General features: G+C 40.6%; 1 protein-coding gene across 1 annotated transcript in view; it reads left to right on the top strand.

The window, feature by feature from the left end:
* Positions 1-10,492, top strand: part of tmem163a (transmembrane protein 163a) — a 231,348-nt gene extending 220,856 nt beyond the window's left edge. The window contains exons 8-9 of the mRNA XM_072259697.1: positions 4,389-4,530; positions 9,325-10,492. Of these exons, the coding sequence (XP_072115798.1) occupies positions 4,389-4,530; positions 9,325-9,385 (203 nt within the window). The 3' untranslated portion in view covers positions 9,386-10,492. The remainder of the gene's footprint in view (positions 1-4,388; positions 4,531-9,324) is intronic.
* The last annotated feature ends 3,270 nt before the right edge of the window (positions 10,493-13,762 follow it).

The raw sequence follows: 13,762 nt of genomic DNA, 5'->3' as shown, positions 1-13,762 counted from the left end.
AGGCCTCACCAGTGCCTTTTAAAGCCTCAGCATCACATCCTTGCTCTTGTATTCTAGACCTCTTGAAATGAATGCTAACATGGCATTTGCCTTCCTCACCACTGACTCAACCTGCAAGTTACCCTTTAGAGTGTTCTGCACAAGGACTCCAAAATCCCTCTGCATCTCAGATTCCTGGATTTCCTCCCCATTTAGAAAATAGTCCACACATTTATTTCTACTACTAAAGTGCATGACCATGCATTTTCCAACATTGTATTTCATTTGCCACTTTCTTGCCCATTCTCCTAATCTGTCTAACTCCTTCTGCATCCCACCTGTTTCCTCAATACTACCTGCCCCTCTACCAATCTTCGTATCATCTGCAAACTTGGCAACAAAGCCATCTATTCCATTATCTAAATAATTGATATACAGCATTAAAAGAAATGGTCCCAACACCGAGCCCTGCGGAACACCACTAGTCACTGGCAGTCAACCAGAAAAGGATCCTTTTATTCCCACTCATTGTCTCCTACCAATCAGCCAATGCTCTACCCATGTTAGTAACTTTACTGTAATATCATGGGCTCTTAACTTGGTAAGCAGCCTCATGTGTGGCACCTTGTCAAAGGCCTTCTGAAAGTCCAAATATACAACATCCACTGCATCTCCTTTATCTATCCTACTTGTAATCTCCTCAAAGAATTCCAACAGGTTCGTCAGGCAGGATTTTCCCTGAAGGAAACCATGCTGACTTTATACTATCTTGTCATGTGTCACCAAGTACTCCATCACTTCATCTTTAACAATTGACTCCAACATTTTCCCAACCACTGAAGTCAGGTTCACAGGTCTATAATTTCCTTTCTGCTGCCTTCCTCCTTTCTTAAAGAGTGGAGTGACATTTGCAATTTTCCAGTCCTCTGGCACCATGCCAGAGTCCAATGATTTTTGAAAGATCATTTCTAATGCCACCACAATCTCTAACACTACCTCTTTCAGAGCCCCAGGGTGCAGTTCCTCTGGTCCGGGTGGCTTACATATCTTGAGGTCTTCCAGCTTTTTGAGCACCTTCTCTCTTGTAGCAATAACTGTACCCACTTCTCTTTCTTCAGGGTGAATTCAATCATATTATGATCACTTCTCCCCCAGGGTTATTTTGCCTTAAGCTCCCTAATCAATTTTGGTTTACTGCACAACACCCAATCCAGAATAGCTGATGTCCTAGTGGGCTGATCCATAAAATGCTCTAAAAAGCCATCTCGTGGGCATTCTAGAAAATTCTCCTCTTGGAATCCAGCAGCAAACTGCTTTTCCCTACATATTGTATACTGAAACCTGCACATTGAAATCCCCCATTACCATTGGAACACTGCCCTTTTGCCATGCATTTTCTATGTCCTGTTGTAATTTGCAGGCCACATCTTTACTACTGTTTGGGGCGCTGTAGACAGTTCCCATCAGAGTCTTTTCACCCTTGCAGTTCCTTAGCTCTGTCCACAATGATTCAACAACACCTGATGACCCTGTGTCACCTCTTTCTAATGATTTGATTTCATCTTTTACCAACAGAAAAATGCTGTGTGTTCATCTACCTTATTCTGTACATAGCGCACGTTCACATATAACACCTTTAGTCCCGTACTCACCTCTTTTGATTTTGTCCGCCTTTTACGTTGCAACTCATCCCGTTGACTGCAATTTTGCCCTATCAACAGCCTCTCCTCATTGCATATTGCCTCTGTGAGGATATGAACTACCTCATCCTCAACACTATCATCCACTTTTCCCACATTACTTCTTGCATTGAAATATATGCAGCTCAGGACACTAGTTACACCATATTCAATCTTTTGATTCCTAACTTTGTCTGACGCCCTACCAATACCTGCCTTCATAACCTCTCAACTAACTGTTCTGGCACTCTGGTTCCCATCTCCCTGCAACTTTAGTTTAAACCCCACTGTGCAGTATTAAAAAAACCTTCACACTAGGATATTAGTCCCTCACTATTTCAGCTGCAAGCGTCCTTTCTGCACAGGTCCCATCTTCCCTATGATCCAAAACTCTTATGCCCTCCCTCCTACACCAACTCCTTAGTGACATATTAAACTGTACAACCCTCCTAGATCTAGCCTCACTATCACATGGCACAGTTAGAAATCCCAAGATCACAACCCTGGAGGCCCTGCCCTTTAACTGAGCACCTAACTCCCTGAACTGCCAATGCAGAACTTCATCACTTGCACCACCAATGTCATTGGTACCTACATGAAACACAACCTCTGGCTGTTCACCCTCCTACTTAGGAATGCTGATGCCTCGATCCAAGATGTACTGGGCCCTATCATCCGGGAGGCAATATGCCATCCGGGAATCTCATTCTTGCCCACAGAACGTCCTGTCCGTTCCTCTAACCAATGAATCCCCTATCACCACAAAGTGCCTTTTCACCCTCCTTTCCCTTCTGAGTCATTGAGCCAGACTCAATGCCAGAGACCTGACTACTGTGACTTTTCACAGTTCGCTCAACCCCCACAACAGTGATATACCTGTTGTTGAGGGGGATGGCCACAGGGGTACTCTGCAGTGGCTCCTTCAACCCTTTCCCCTTCCTGACCATCACCCAATTTCCTGTGTCCTGCACCTTGGGTGTAACTACCTCTCTACATGTCCTACCTACTACCCCTCAGCCTCCCAGATGATCCATAGTTCATCCAGTCCCAGCTTCAACTCCTTAATGCAGTTCACTCAAAGCTGCAGCTGGATGCTCTTCTCATAGTTGTAGTCATCGTGGTCACTGGAGGTCTTCGCCTTGCATTTGATCTTCCAAAGTGGTATTATCTCACACTAGTCCGGGTTAGCTCCACCTGCCATTTCTCTGCCCATATTTCCAGCTGATCTGTATCCTGCTCTGTCCTGTGACAATCTTTCTCACCAGCCACAGCATCACCAATTGCTGTCACCTTCACTGACAACCTTGGAGAGGGATGTAAATCTACTAAACCTTTGCTTCCAAACATTTAAAGAACTACATTAACAGAGTATCATTTTACTTGCATGTTGTAAAACAAATGCAAGTGTAAAAATACTGTGCAAGTATTAATTATCTGAAATTTTTGAATTTGATGCAAATGTAAAGATTAGGCAGAGGGGGTGCTGTTTGTCAGCACATTTACAATGCCAGGGATAGAAATGTTGGCATGGATGGCGGGTTAAAGAGGCAGGTGATTGAGAGATTAGGCACGTACATATGAACCAGAACGTTAGCAGTGAATAGGACGTACGATAGACAATACATACAAAAAAGATTGCTGATTTACTTGAGTTGTCTCCTAATTAAATAACTGAGGACGCCTTCAACCTGGCACAAAGCACTCATACAAATTATACACCGTGAATGCAATCCAACAGTGGATTTACATGCGTAAACAATCACAACCAGAGTTCTTATGTACCTGTGGAGATCACAGTTATGCAGGGAAATGTTGGTGACAACTTGGGCCAATGTTAAAACCTGGTCTTTAAATATAAAGTTACTCTTTTGGGTTTGTTTTTTCCTCATTGTTACGAGAAGAAAAAGTTATTATTAGTGTTAAGTGCGTTGCCTTACAATGCATTTTAGTTTAACCCTTAGAGGTTTGGGGAGTATAATTGTCCATGAATCTTCATCAGAAAAATTCAAGGACATCATCAAATCACAACTGACCCGGTTTCACCACACTTGCACCAGCGAGGGACAGTGGACTGCCAGGACACCACTACAGTCCTTTTCACTGTACTTAGAGAGACTACAGTTAATGGAACTTCCAGCACATCAAAGCCGACTCCTTGAAAGGCCTCAAAGGAGTCTCAGGATTCACAACAGCAGGATCAGGGACAGTTATTATCCCTCAACCATCAGGCTCTTGAACCCAAGGGTTTAACCAATGGACTTACTTTCAAGGACTCTTTATCTCATGTTCTCGATATTTATTGCTTATTTATTTATTATATTTCTTCTTTTTGTATTTGCAGCTTGGCGTCTTCTGCACTCTGGTTGAATGCCCAAGTTGGGCAGTCTTTCATTATTGATTCTGTTATGGTTATCATTGTATAGATTTATTGAGAATGCCCACAAGAAAATGAACCTCTGGGTTGTAAATGGTAACATGCATGTACTTTAATAAAACATTTACTTTGAAGAGTGTTAACCTGAACCATACTCTCGGATTCCCTTTGCACAGATGCTGCTTGACTATTGAGTGTTTCCAGCATTTTCTGTTTTTTTTTCAGATTTCCAGCAGTTAATATTTCTTTGCTTATTGTGAAATCAGTTGATTGGAGTGTGATCCTGAAGCAATTTAATTTTGCAGCCATATTTGATTTGGCTGTTCAGTGATCTGTTTGTGTTTTCTGTTCTTCAGGCTTTAACTCCCTCGTCGGAGGAATCATGGGATTTTCTATACTGATCAGTGCTGAAGTCTTCAATCATTATGCTGGGGTCTGGTTCTTGGATGGCACTATAGGGATTCTCATTGGAATAACTATTCTTGCTTATGGAATAAAGTAAGCTTCGCCTTATGGATAAATGTTATAGAGACTGGATACAAGCTAGTTCAAATTACTTTTTGACAATATTGTTTGTTTTAAATTGAAGAATACAAAACTCTCCAACACAGTAACTTGAATCATGGGAATACATTCTGGTATTGAAAGCCATTGTATTAGCATAAGACCATTAGACCATAAGACATAGGAGCAGAATTAGGCCATCTGGCCCATCGAGTCTGCTCCGCAATTCTATCATGGCTGATCCTTTTTTTCCTGTCTCCTCCTCAACCCCAGTTCCTGGCCTTCTCCTCATAACCCTTGATGCCGTGTTCAATCAAGAACCTATCAATTTCTGCCTTAAATACACCCAATGATCTGGCCTCCACAGCTGCATGTGGCAACAATTTCCACAAAATCACCACACTTTGGCTAAAGAAATTTCTCCACATCTCTGCCCCTCTATCCTGAGGCTGCACCCCCTTGTCCTAGACTCTCCCACCATGGGAAACATCCTTTCCACATCACTCTGTATAGGCCTTTCAACATTCAAAAGGTTTCTATGTAATCCCCGCTCATCCTTCTGAATTCCAGCGAGCCATGAAACGTTCCTCGTATGATAACCCTTTTATTCCTGGAATCATCCTTGTGAACTTCCTCTGGACCCTCTCCAATGCCAGCACATCTTTTCTAAGATGAGGAGCCCAAAGCTGTTCCCAGTACTCAAGCTGAGGCCTCATCAGTGCCTTATAAAGCCTCAGCATCACATCCCTGCTCTTGTATTCTAGACCTCCTGAACTGAATGGTAGCATGGCTTTGCTAAGTGGTAGCTACGGTACAGTGCCAGCACGTACATCTGTGCAGCAGAGTTCAGGAAATGCTGCTTTGTCAGAAGTGCCATTTATTGAATGAGTTGTTAAAAGTATCTGTTCATAGGCAACATAACAACTGTCAGTTTCAGTTATTTAGATCTCTCCATTAAATTCTCTTACGTTAGGCAGGGAGAAAAGCGGTAAATCAGAATCAGGTTTAATATCACCAACATAGGTCATGACATTTGTTGTTTTGTAGCAGCAGAACATTGAAATACATGGTAATAAAACTGTGAATTACAGTAAGTATATATTCAAAAAGATAAATAAATTGTGCAAGAAGAGAAATAAAAAATAGTGGGGTATTGTTCGTGAGTTCGGTGTCCATTCAGAAACCGGATGGCAGAGGGGAAGAGGCTGTTCCTTAATTATTGATTGCATGTCTTCAGGCTCCTATACCACCTCCTTGGTGGTAACAATAAGAAGAGGTCATGTCCTGGGTGCTGGAGGTCCTTAATAATGCACGCTGCCTTTCTGAGACACCGCTCCCTAAAGATGTCCTGGGTACTTTGTAGGCTAGTGCCCAAGATGGAGCTGACTAGATTTACAACCTTCTGCAGCTTCTTTTGGTCCTGTGCAGTAGCCCCTCCATACCAGACAGTGATGCAGCCTGTCAGAATGCTCTCCACGGTACATCTATAGAAGTTTTTGAGTGTATTTGTTGACATACCAAATCTCTTCAAACTCCTGATGAAGTTTGGCTGCTGTCTTGCCTTCTTTATAAATGCATCGATATGTAGGGACTAGGTTAGATCCTCAGAGATCTTGACACCCAGGAACTTGAAGCTACTCACTCTCTCCACTTCTGATCCCTCTATGAGGATTAGTATGTGTTCCTTCGTCTTACCCTTCCTGAAGTCCACAATCAGCTCTTTCATCTTACTGACACTGAGTGCCATGCATTAAGGTTAGGGTTAGGTGTGTCGTCAGTTAGTTTATAGGTGGCATTTGAGCTGTTCCTAGCCACACAGTCGGTTGCTGCCAGTGTACTTTCATACAGTTGATATGTCAACTCAGTTCATATTCCACAATTGCATTTGACATCATCCTTTGGTGGCAGTTTAATATTAAATGAAATGATTAATTTTTATATAGGCTTTGCGAGAATAAAATTTGTTATGTTTATTGGCAATTTTTCCCAAGGTGATCTCACTGAGCCTAGAATTCCACATTATTTAAATAGCCATGGAACTGGGATGGAAGCTAGATTTATCCGGAGGGATTGCCCAAGGGAAAAGAAACAGGAAATGATATCACCCAGATAGCTATTGTCAAACACAAGGAGACTAGTCTAACTATAGCTAATGAGTATGTTAGATCGAAGACAATTTTCAATAATGTTTATAGGAGCAGAAAGCTTGAGAAATGGGCAGAATTCAGAATTCAGCAGAGCAATTTCATAAGGGAAAATAGAATACCAGAGTGATCAGGTGAAACATATTAATACTGTAATTGCTCCTCTAGAGGGGTATATTTAGGAGGTTAATTTGAACTTGTATGGACTGAGACAGTCACAATTTTTTGTGAAATAAGTAAGTGGCTGAGAAAAAAAAAACAAATATTTTAGGCCTGTCTTTTAAGGAGACACAAGCACTTCCAGGAAGTGACCCTGGATTGAATAAGAGCCAAGAGAAATCAGCATTAGTTTTAACAAAAGGAGTTTGAGGAAGTTAATGAGACAGATCCACTGGATTTCATACAACTGAAAGGTTTGAAAGATGTGGCAAAGGAGACTTGTTGGTGACTTCCAAATGTTAATAATTTTGGGATAGTAGCAGATTGTGTAGTAGCAAATGTAAGCCTATTATTTACAAAAGGAGGGAGAGGAGGAATTACTAGATCATAAAGTCTCATATCGGTAGCAAGGAAATGCTAGAATCTGTTATAAAGGAAGGGATAAAATGGCACTTAGAAAACACTGTAATAAGATTAGGCAGCCAACGTGCATTTATGACTGGGATATCATACCAGGCAAAGTTTTTAAAAGTATTTAGCAGAATAGATAAAGGAGAACCAGTGGATGTAGGTTATTTGGGCTTTCCAAATTCCTTTAAGGTGCCAGGAGGATCATGGCTAGCTTTCCAAATCTACTTCTCTCAGCAACTTTAGTCCTAACCAGTGTGGCTCAGCCTTTTAGTTCCTCTTTCTCATCAGATTTCTCAGCTCCATTTAACTCAACTGTCTTGTTTAGTCGAGACTTTCAGCATTGCCTTGGTATATACTCAGCAAGTATCCTCTGCCTTTTACCTGTAGTTCACAACTTTGGCCCATGGTGAGTCCCACTCATTCTCCTCCTATGCAATATGTCTATTGAGGAGTTTTGTATTCCTATTTACTTTAGCCTTGCTAAGATTCTCATTTCTCTTTGCTATCTTTTATTCCTTTTTCACTTTCCGTAAGATCTCTACATCATTCTCACTTGCCGTGCATAATGCTGCTTTCTTATCTAGTTAAACTCATTTTCTCTTATGATGTCAGGAGCTCCGGATGTACCCCTGAGCTGCCTTAAACGTTTAACATCCAATACACACAGCTGTATTTGGAGCACCGAGGGGAAGGGCAAACAATTGTGAACTCAGCTAATACAGAATAAAGGATTGGATATCATTGCAATTTTTCTTGCAAATCCTTAGAGTTTTAGTGATTACACCCAGATCCTTGGCCTTATAGTGGGTTTCAGAAGGTTTCTGTTTTTGGTTCTAGTCCATATTTTAAAGCAGACATTAACTGCTTATACAAGATGCCCTGAGTAGTATCTCCACTATGCAAAAAGGAGGTAAGTTCTATAATGTCAGGTCATCCAAAGGGTTTAATGCTAAAGACTGTCAAAGTGGAGGTACTCTTGAATGTGGGTAATGTAACAGTCAATGTAGACATGGGAGAAGCCCATAAACAAAAGTGAACATGATTTGATGATTTTTAAGTCATGTTGGATAATGAAGAACTCAATTTAGTTTTTCACATGGTGCAATGTAATCTGTGGTGGCAAATGCACTTTGTACATTGTGTTAGCCAAAAGAAAGCACTTCCATCACTGATAACCAAAACTAGCAAATAAGTTAGAATGGTACCTACAATGTTTTACCAGAGGTAGCCAACTCATAGCTACCAGCAGAAGGATTCACTTCTTTGACTTGTTAAAACTTTGTCTTTCTTGGAAAGACTTTGAGCAGGGTAAAATTCATAACTGAAATGGAAATGACAAGTTCCTCGGGGTCAATATCACAAATGACCTGACTTGGTCCAACCAAGCAGAGTTCACTGCCAAGAAGACCCACCAGCGCCTTTCCTTCCTGAGAAAACTAAAGAAATTTGGCCTGTCCCCTAAGGCCCTCACTAATTTTTATAGATGCACCGTAGAAAGCATTCTTCTAAGGTGCATCACAACCTGGTATGGAAGTTGTCCTGTCCAAGACCGGAAGAAGCTGCAGAAGATCGTGAACACAGCCCAGTACATTACACAAACCAATCTTCTGTCCTTGGACTCACTTTACACCGCACACTGTCGGAGCAGTGCTGCCAGGATAATCAAGGACACAACCCACCCAGCCACACACTTTTCGTCCCTCTTCCCTCCGAGAGAAGGCTCAGGAGATTGAAATCTCATACGGCCAGATTTGGGAACAACTTCTTTCCAACTGTGATAAGACTGCTGAATGGATCCTGACCTGGATCTGGGCCGTACCCTCCAAATATCCGGACCTGCCTCTCGGTTTTTTTGCACCACCTTACTTTCTCTTTACTATTTATGATTTATAATTTAAATTTTTAATATTTACTATCGATTTGTACTCTAGGGAGCGCGAAGCGCGGAATGAAATATCGCTGTGAGGATTGTATGCTCTAGTATCAATTGTTTGGTGACAATAAAGTAAAGTAAAATTCTGGCAATGACATCATAGTGGGTTATGATCTAATATTCCTGCTTTTTTTTTTCTAGACTTCTAGTTGACACAATCCCACGAATTAAAGCAACTCATAATTATGAAACCTTTGAGTGATGGACACGATGCCAGCCTATAGTGATGCACAATTCCACAGGCAGGAAGATATTAAGACCTGGAAATAATCACTCAAGCAAAGCAAATGACAGTAGTGACAGCAAATATGCTGCAGATGCCCCAGTGTCTAGTTTGAGACATAAAATGGTGTTCCTTGCTCTGCCTATTTGACAAGCAGTAAAAAGGTAAAAGGCATATTGTTATTGATTTAAAAACATAGATTATAATTATCAGCTGGAAGAGATACCTCTTTTCCCACGCTACAAATACACATACACCCCCTCCCACTGCTGATGTGGCCTACAGGTAGTAAATTAGGATTATTGGAACCAAACTCAGCTCATATTCATATTCAGTGCTGCTCCTGACTGAATTTCAGAAAACATATCAAAATTACTCCCTTTCCTCAGATTTTCTGTGATATATATACATCTAGACATTAAATCTATATCAATTTTTCCCATAAAGCACATTTTGAGTGCATCAGTTAGCAAAATCAAACCACAATTCTGTCACCTACCATCTTCCTCGTATTTCTTCCAGTGTAACACTGAACTGTTAAAGGTAACTCATATGATTTCTGTTGATTAGAATCTCTGATTTGAAATTCCACTTGTTATGGCAAAATGTGAGATACCTGTACATGTAATTTATATAATTTGAGAAGCTGTATTACCATGAAGGTTATCTGTGAATAGATTCCCAGGCAAATAGTGCTAATCTTTTGCCTTATTCATTGGTTTTCAATATTACTTTTGACAAGATTTGTAATAAACTTACCTAAAAATGTTGCAGCAGATCCAATTTTCACTTAGTAATTGCTGCCAATTAGGTTAGAACATTGAATATAACAACACAGTATGGGCCTTACACCCAACCAATAGAAACATACCCCATGATCAGGCTGACCCTTCCTGTTTTTCTTACATCCATGTGCCTATCTAACAGTTCTTTTATATGTTTCTATGGTATCAGCTTCTACCACCATCCCCACCAGTGTGATGCAGGCACCCACCACTCTCTGTAAAAAAAAAAACTACCTGCTATCTTCCCTAAACTTTCTTCCACTCACCTTAAATAAATATCTTCTGTTTTTAGCCATTGCCATCCGGTGGGGGCGGGGGGGGGGGGGTGGAGAGTGGTGGAGGGTGGAAATCAGTTTCTGGCTGTCCACTCTGTCTTGTCTCTCATAATCATACACATCTCTATCAAGTCACCTTTTACTCTCTTTTGCTCTAGAGAAAAGCCCTAATTTACTTAACCATTCCATACAAGATATGTTATCTATACACCTTCACTCTTAAAAACCTCCACATCCTTCTTATGAGGTGACCAGAGATGAACACAATAAGTGTGGTCTAACCAGAACTTTAAGGAACTGTAACATTATTTCATGGCTCTTCAACTCAATCCTTCAACTAATATAGGCCAGCATACCTCCTGAACCACTATATCAACGTCTGTGGAAACGTTGAGGGATCTTTGGATCCTGCTGTCATTGTCAACAGCACAGAAACAGACCTTTCAGCCATTATCCTTGTACTCTGTCTTCATGTTCAATCTTCCAAAGTGTATCACTCGACACTTTTCTGTATCAAATTATATCTGCCTGATCTCTGACCAACTTTGCATCCTGTTGATAGTCCATTATGGCTTACAGCCTTCTGGTTCAATTTCAAATTTACTAAGGAGGGGTGTGATTGGCAACTAAATATTCCTGGATTTAATTGTTTCAGGTGTGATAGAATCGGAGGGGCAAGAGGGGGAGTGGTTGCATTGCTTGTCAGAGAAAATATTACAGTGGTGCTCTGGCAGGATAGATTAGAGGGCTTGTCTAGGGAGGTTATTTGGGTGGAATTGAGGAATGGGAAAGGTGCAGTAACTCTTATGGGGGTGTATTATAGACCACCAAATGGGGAGCGAGAATTGGAGGAGCAAATTTGTAAGGAGAAAGTAGATATTTGTAGTAGGCACAAGGTTGTGATTGTGGGAGATTTTAATTTTCCACACATAGACTGGGAAGCCCATACTGTAAAAGGGCTGGATGGTTTGGAGTTTGTAAAATGTGTGCAAGGTAGTTTTTTTGCAGCAATACATAGAAGTACCAACGAGAGAAGGGGCAGTGTTGGATCTCCTGTTAGGGAATGAGATAGGTCAGGTGACGGAGGTTTGTGTTGGGCAGCACTTCGGGTCCAGTGATCACAATGCTATTAGTTTCAATATAATTATAGAGAAGGATAGATCTGGACCCAGGGTTGAGATTTTTGATTGGAGAAAGGCTAACTTTGAGGAGATGCGAAAGGATTTAGAAGGAGTGGATTGGGACAATTTGTTTTATGGGAAGGATGTAATAGAGAAATGGAGGTCATTTAAAGGTGAAATTTTGAGAGCACAGAATCTTTATGTTCCTGTTAGGTTGAAAGGAAAGGTTAAAAGTTTGAGAGAGCCATAGTTTTCAAGGGATATTGGAAACTTGGTTTGGAAAAAAACAGAGATCTACAATAAATATAGACAGCATGGAGTAAATGAGGTGCTCGAGGAATATAAAGAATGTAAAAAGAATCTTAAGAAAGAAATTAGAAAAGCTAAAAGAAGACATGAGGTAGCTTTGGCAAGTAAGGTGAAAATAAATCCCAAGGGTTTCTACCGTTGTATAAAAAGCAAAAGGATGGTGAGGGATAAAATTGGTCCCTTAGAGAATCAGAGTGGACGGCTATTTGTGGAGCCAAAAGAGATGGGGGAGACTCTGAACAATTTCTTTTCTTCAGTATTCACTAAGGAGAAGGATATTGAATTGTGTGAGATGAGGGAAACCGGTAGGGAAGTTATGGAAACTATGATGATTATAGAAGTAGTACTGGAACTTCTAAGGAATATAAAAGTGGATAAAAGTGGTGCATAGTTCCCTGAAGGTGGAACCTCATGTGGATAGGGTGGTGAAGAAAGCTTTTGGTATGCTGGCCTTTATTAATCAGAGCATTGAGTATAGGCGTTGGGATGTAATGTTGAAATTGTATAAGGCATTGGTAAGGCCAAATTTATATTGTGTACAGTTCTGGTCACCGAATTATAGGAAAGATGTCAACAAAATTGAGAGAGTACAGAGAAGATTTACTAGAATGTTACCCGAGTTTCATCACCCAAGTTACAGAGAAAGGTTGAACAAGTTGGGTCTTTATTCTTTGGAACGTAGAAGGTTGAGGGGGGACTTGATAGAGGTATTTAAAATTATGAAAGGGACAGATAGAGTTGATGTGGTTAGGCTTTTTCCATTGAGAGTGGGGGAGATTCAAACAAGAGGACATGAGTTGAGAGTTAAAGGGCAAAAGTTTAGGGGTAACATGAGGGGGAACTTCTTTACTCAGAGAATGGTAGCTGTGTGGAACGAGCTTCCCGCAGAAGTTGTTGAGGCAGGTTTGATGTTGTCATTTAAAGTTAAACTGGACAGCTATATGCACAGGAAGGGAATGGAGGGTTACGGGTTGAGTGCAGGTTGGTGGGACTAGGTGAGAGTAAGAATTCAGCACGGACTAGAAGGGCCGAGATGGCCTGTTTCTGTGCTGAAATTGTTATATGGTTACTAACCCACCCCTCCACTTCTTCATTCAAGTCATTTATAAAAATGACAAAATCCAGGGGTTCAGAACAGATCCCAATGGAACACTACTGGTCACCAAGCTCAGGGCAGAATGGTGTCCATTTAATAGCACCTCTGCCTTCATGTTTCCTTTGATTCCATGACTCATGACTTACTGGATAAGCCTACAAAGTTATTTGTTTTTACTCTGACATTTCTTCCATAAACCAGAACGGTTTTTAATCTTGTTAACTAGACAATTTAATTAAGCCTGTATTTTGTGATTTTGTTTACAGAACCTAATATATTGAATAATAATTTCACTGATTTCTCAGTTGATACCAGATTTGGGGATGTATAGCAGAATAAAGAAACTTCAAATGTCAGAGCATGTAAACATCTTGCAGCTTGCAGTCAGTTACATGTGACCTTTTGGAAAACGTGGAAGTTTTCCAATCATTCAAATTTAAGAGCGGCAGATGGTATTGGTATAAAATAGCAAAAACCTCATTTCCTACAATAATTAGGTAGAAGGACTAGATTCTGCTTGCTTAATCAATTCATTATCATTCTTAGTTTTACTTTCTAGTGGCATTAAGCTATCTGGTGCTGGCCAAGATGTTGGCCAATTTAGAATAAACTGTTCAAAACCTTCCAATGGGAATTAATCTATAATGGGAACTATAACATGGGATTCTTATCAAAATCATAAGTTTAAAGGTATCATCGTATCTGCTAGTTCTTTGATTGGACAAAGCTATAAATTCCTATTTGAGAATCAAATGCTTCACACTTCTAAA

This window comes from Mobula birostris, chromosome 6 (assembly GCF_030028105.1).
Source record: "Mobula birostris isolate sMobBir1 chromosome 6, sMobBir1.hap1, whole genome shotgun sequence".
In the NCBI taxonomy this organism is placed as follows: domain Eukaryota; kingdom Metazoa; phylum Chordata; class Chondrichthyes; order Myliobatiformes; family Myliobatidae; genus Mobula; species Mobula birostris.
This window is presented reverse-complemented; position numbering and strand designations above follow the sequence as displayed.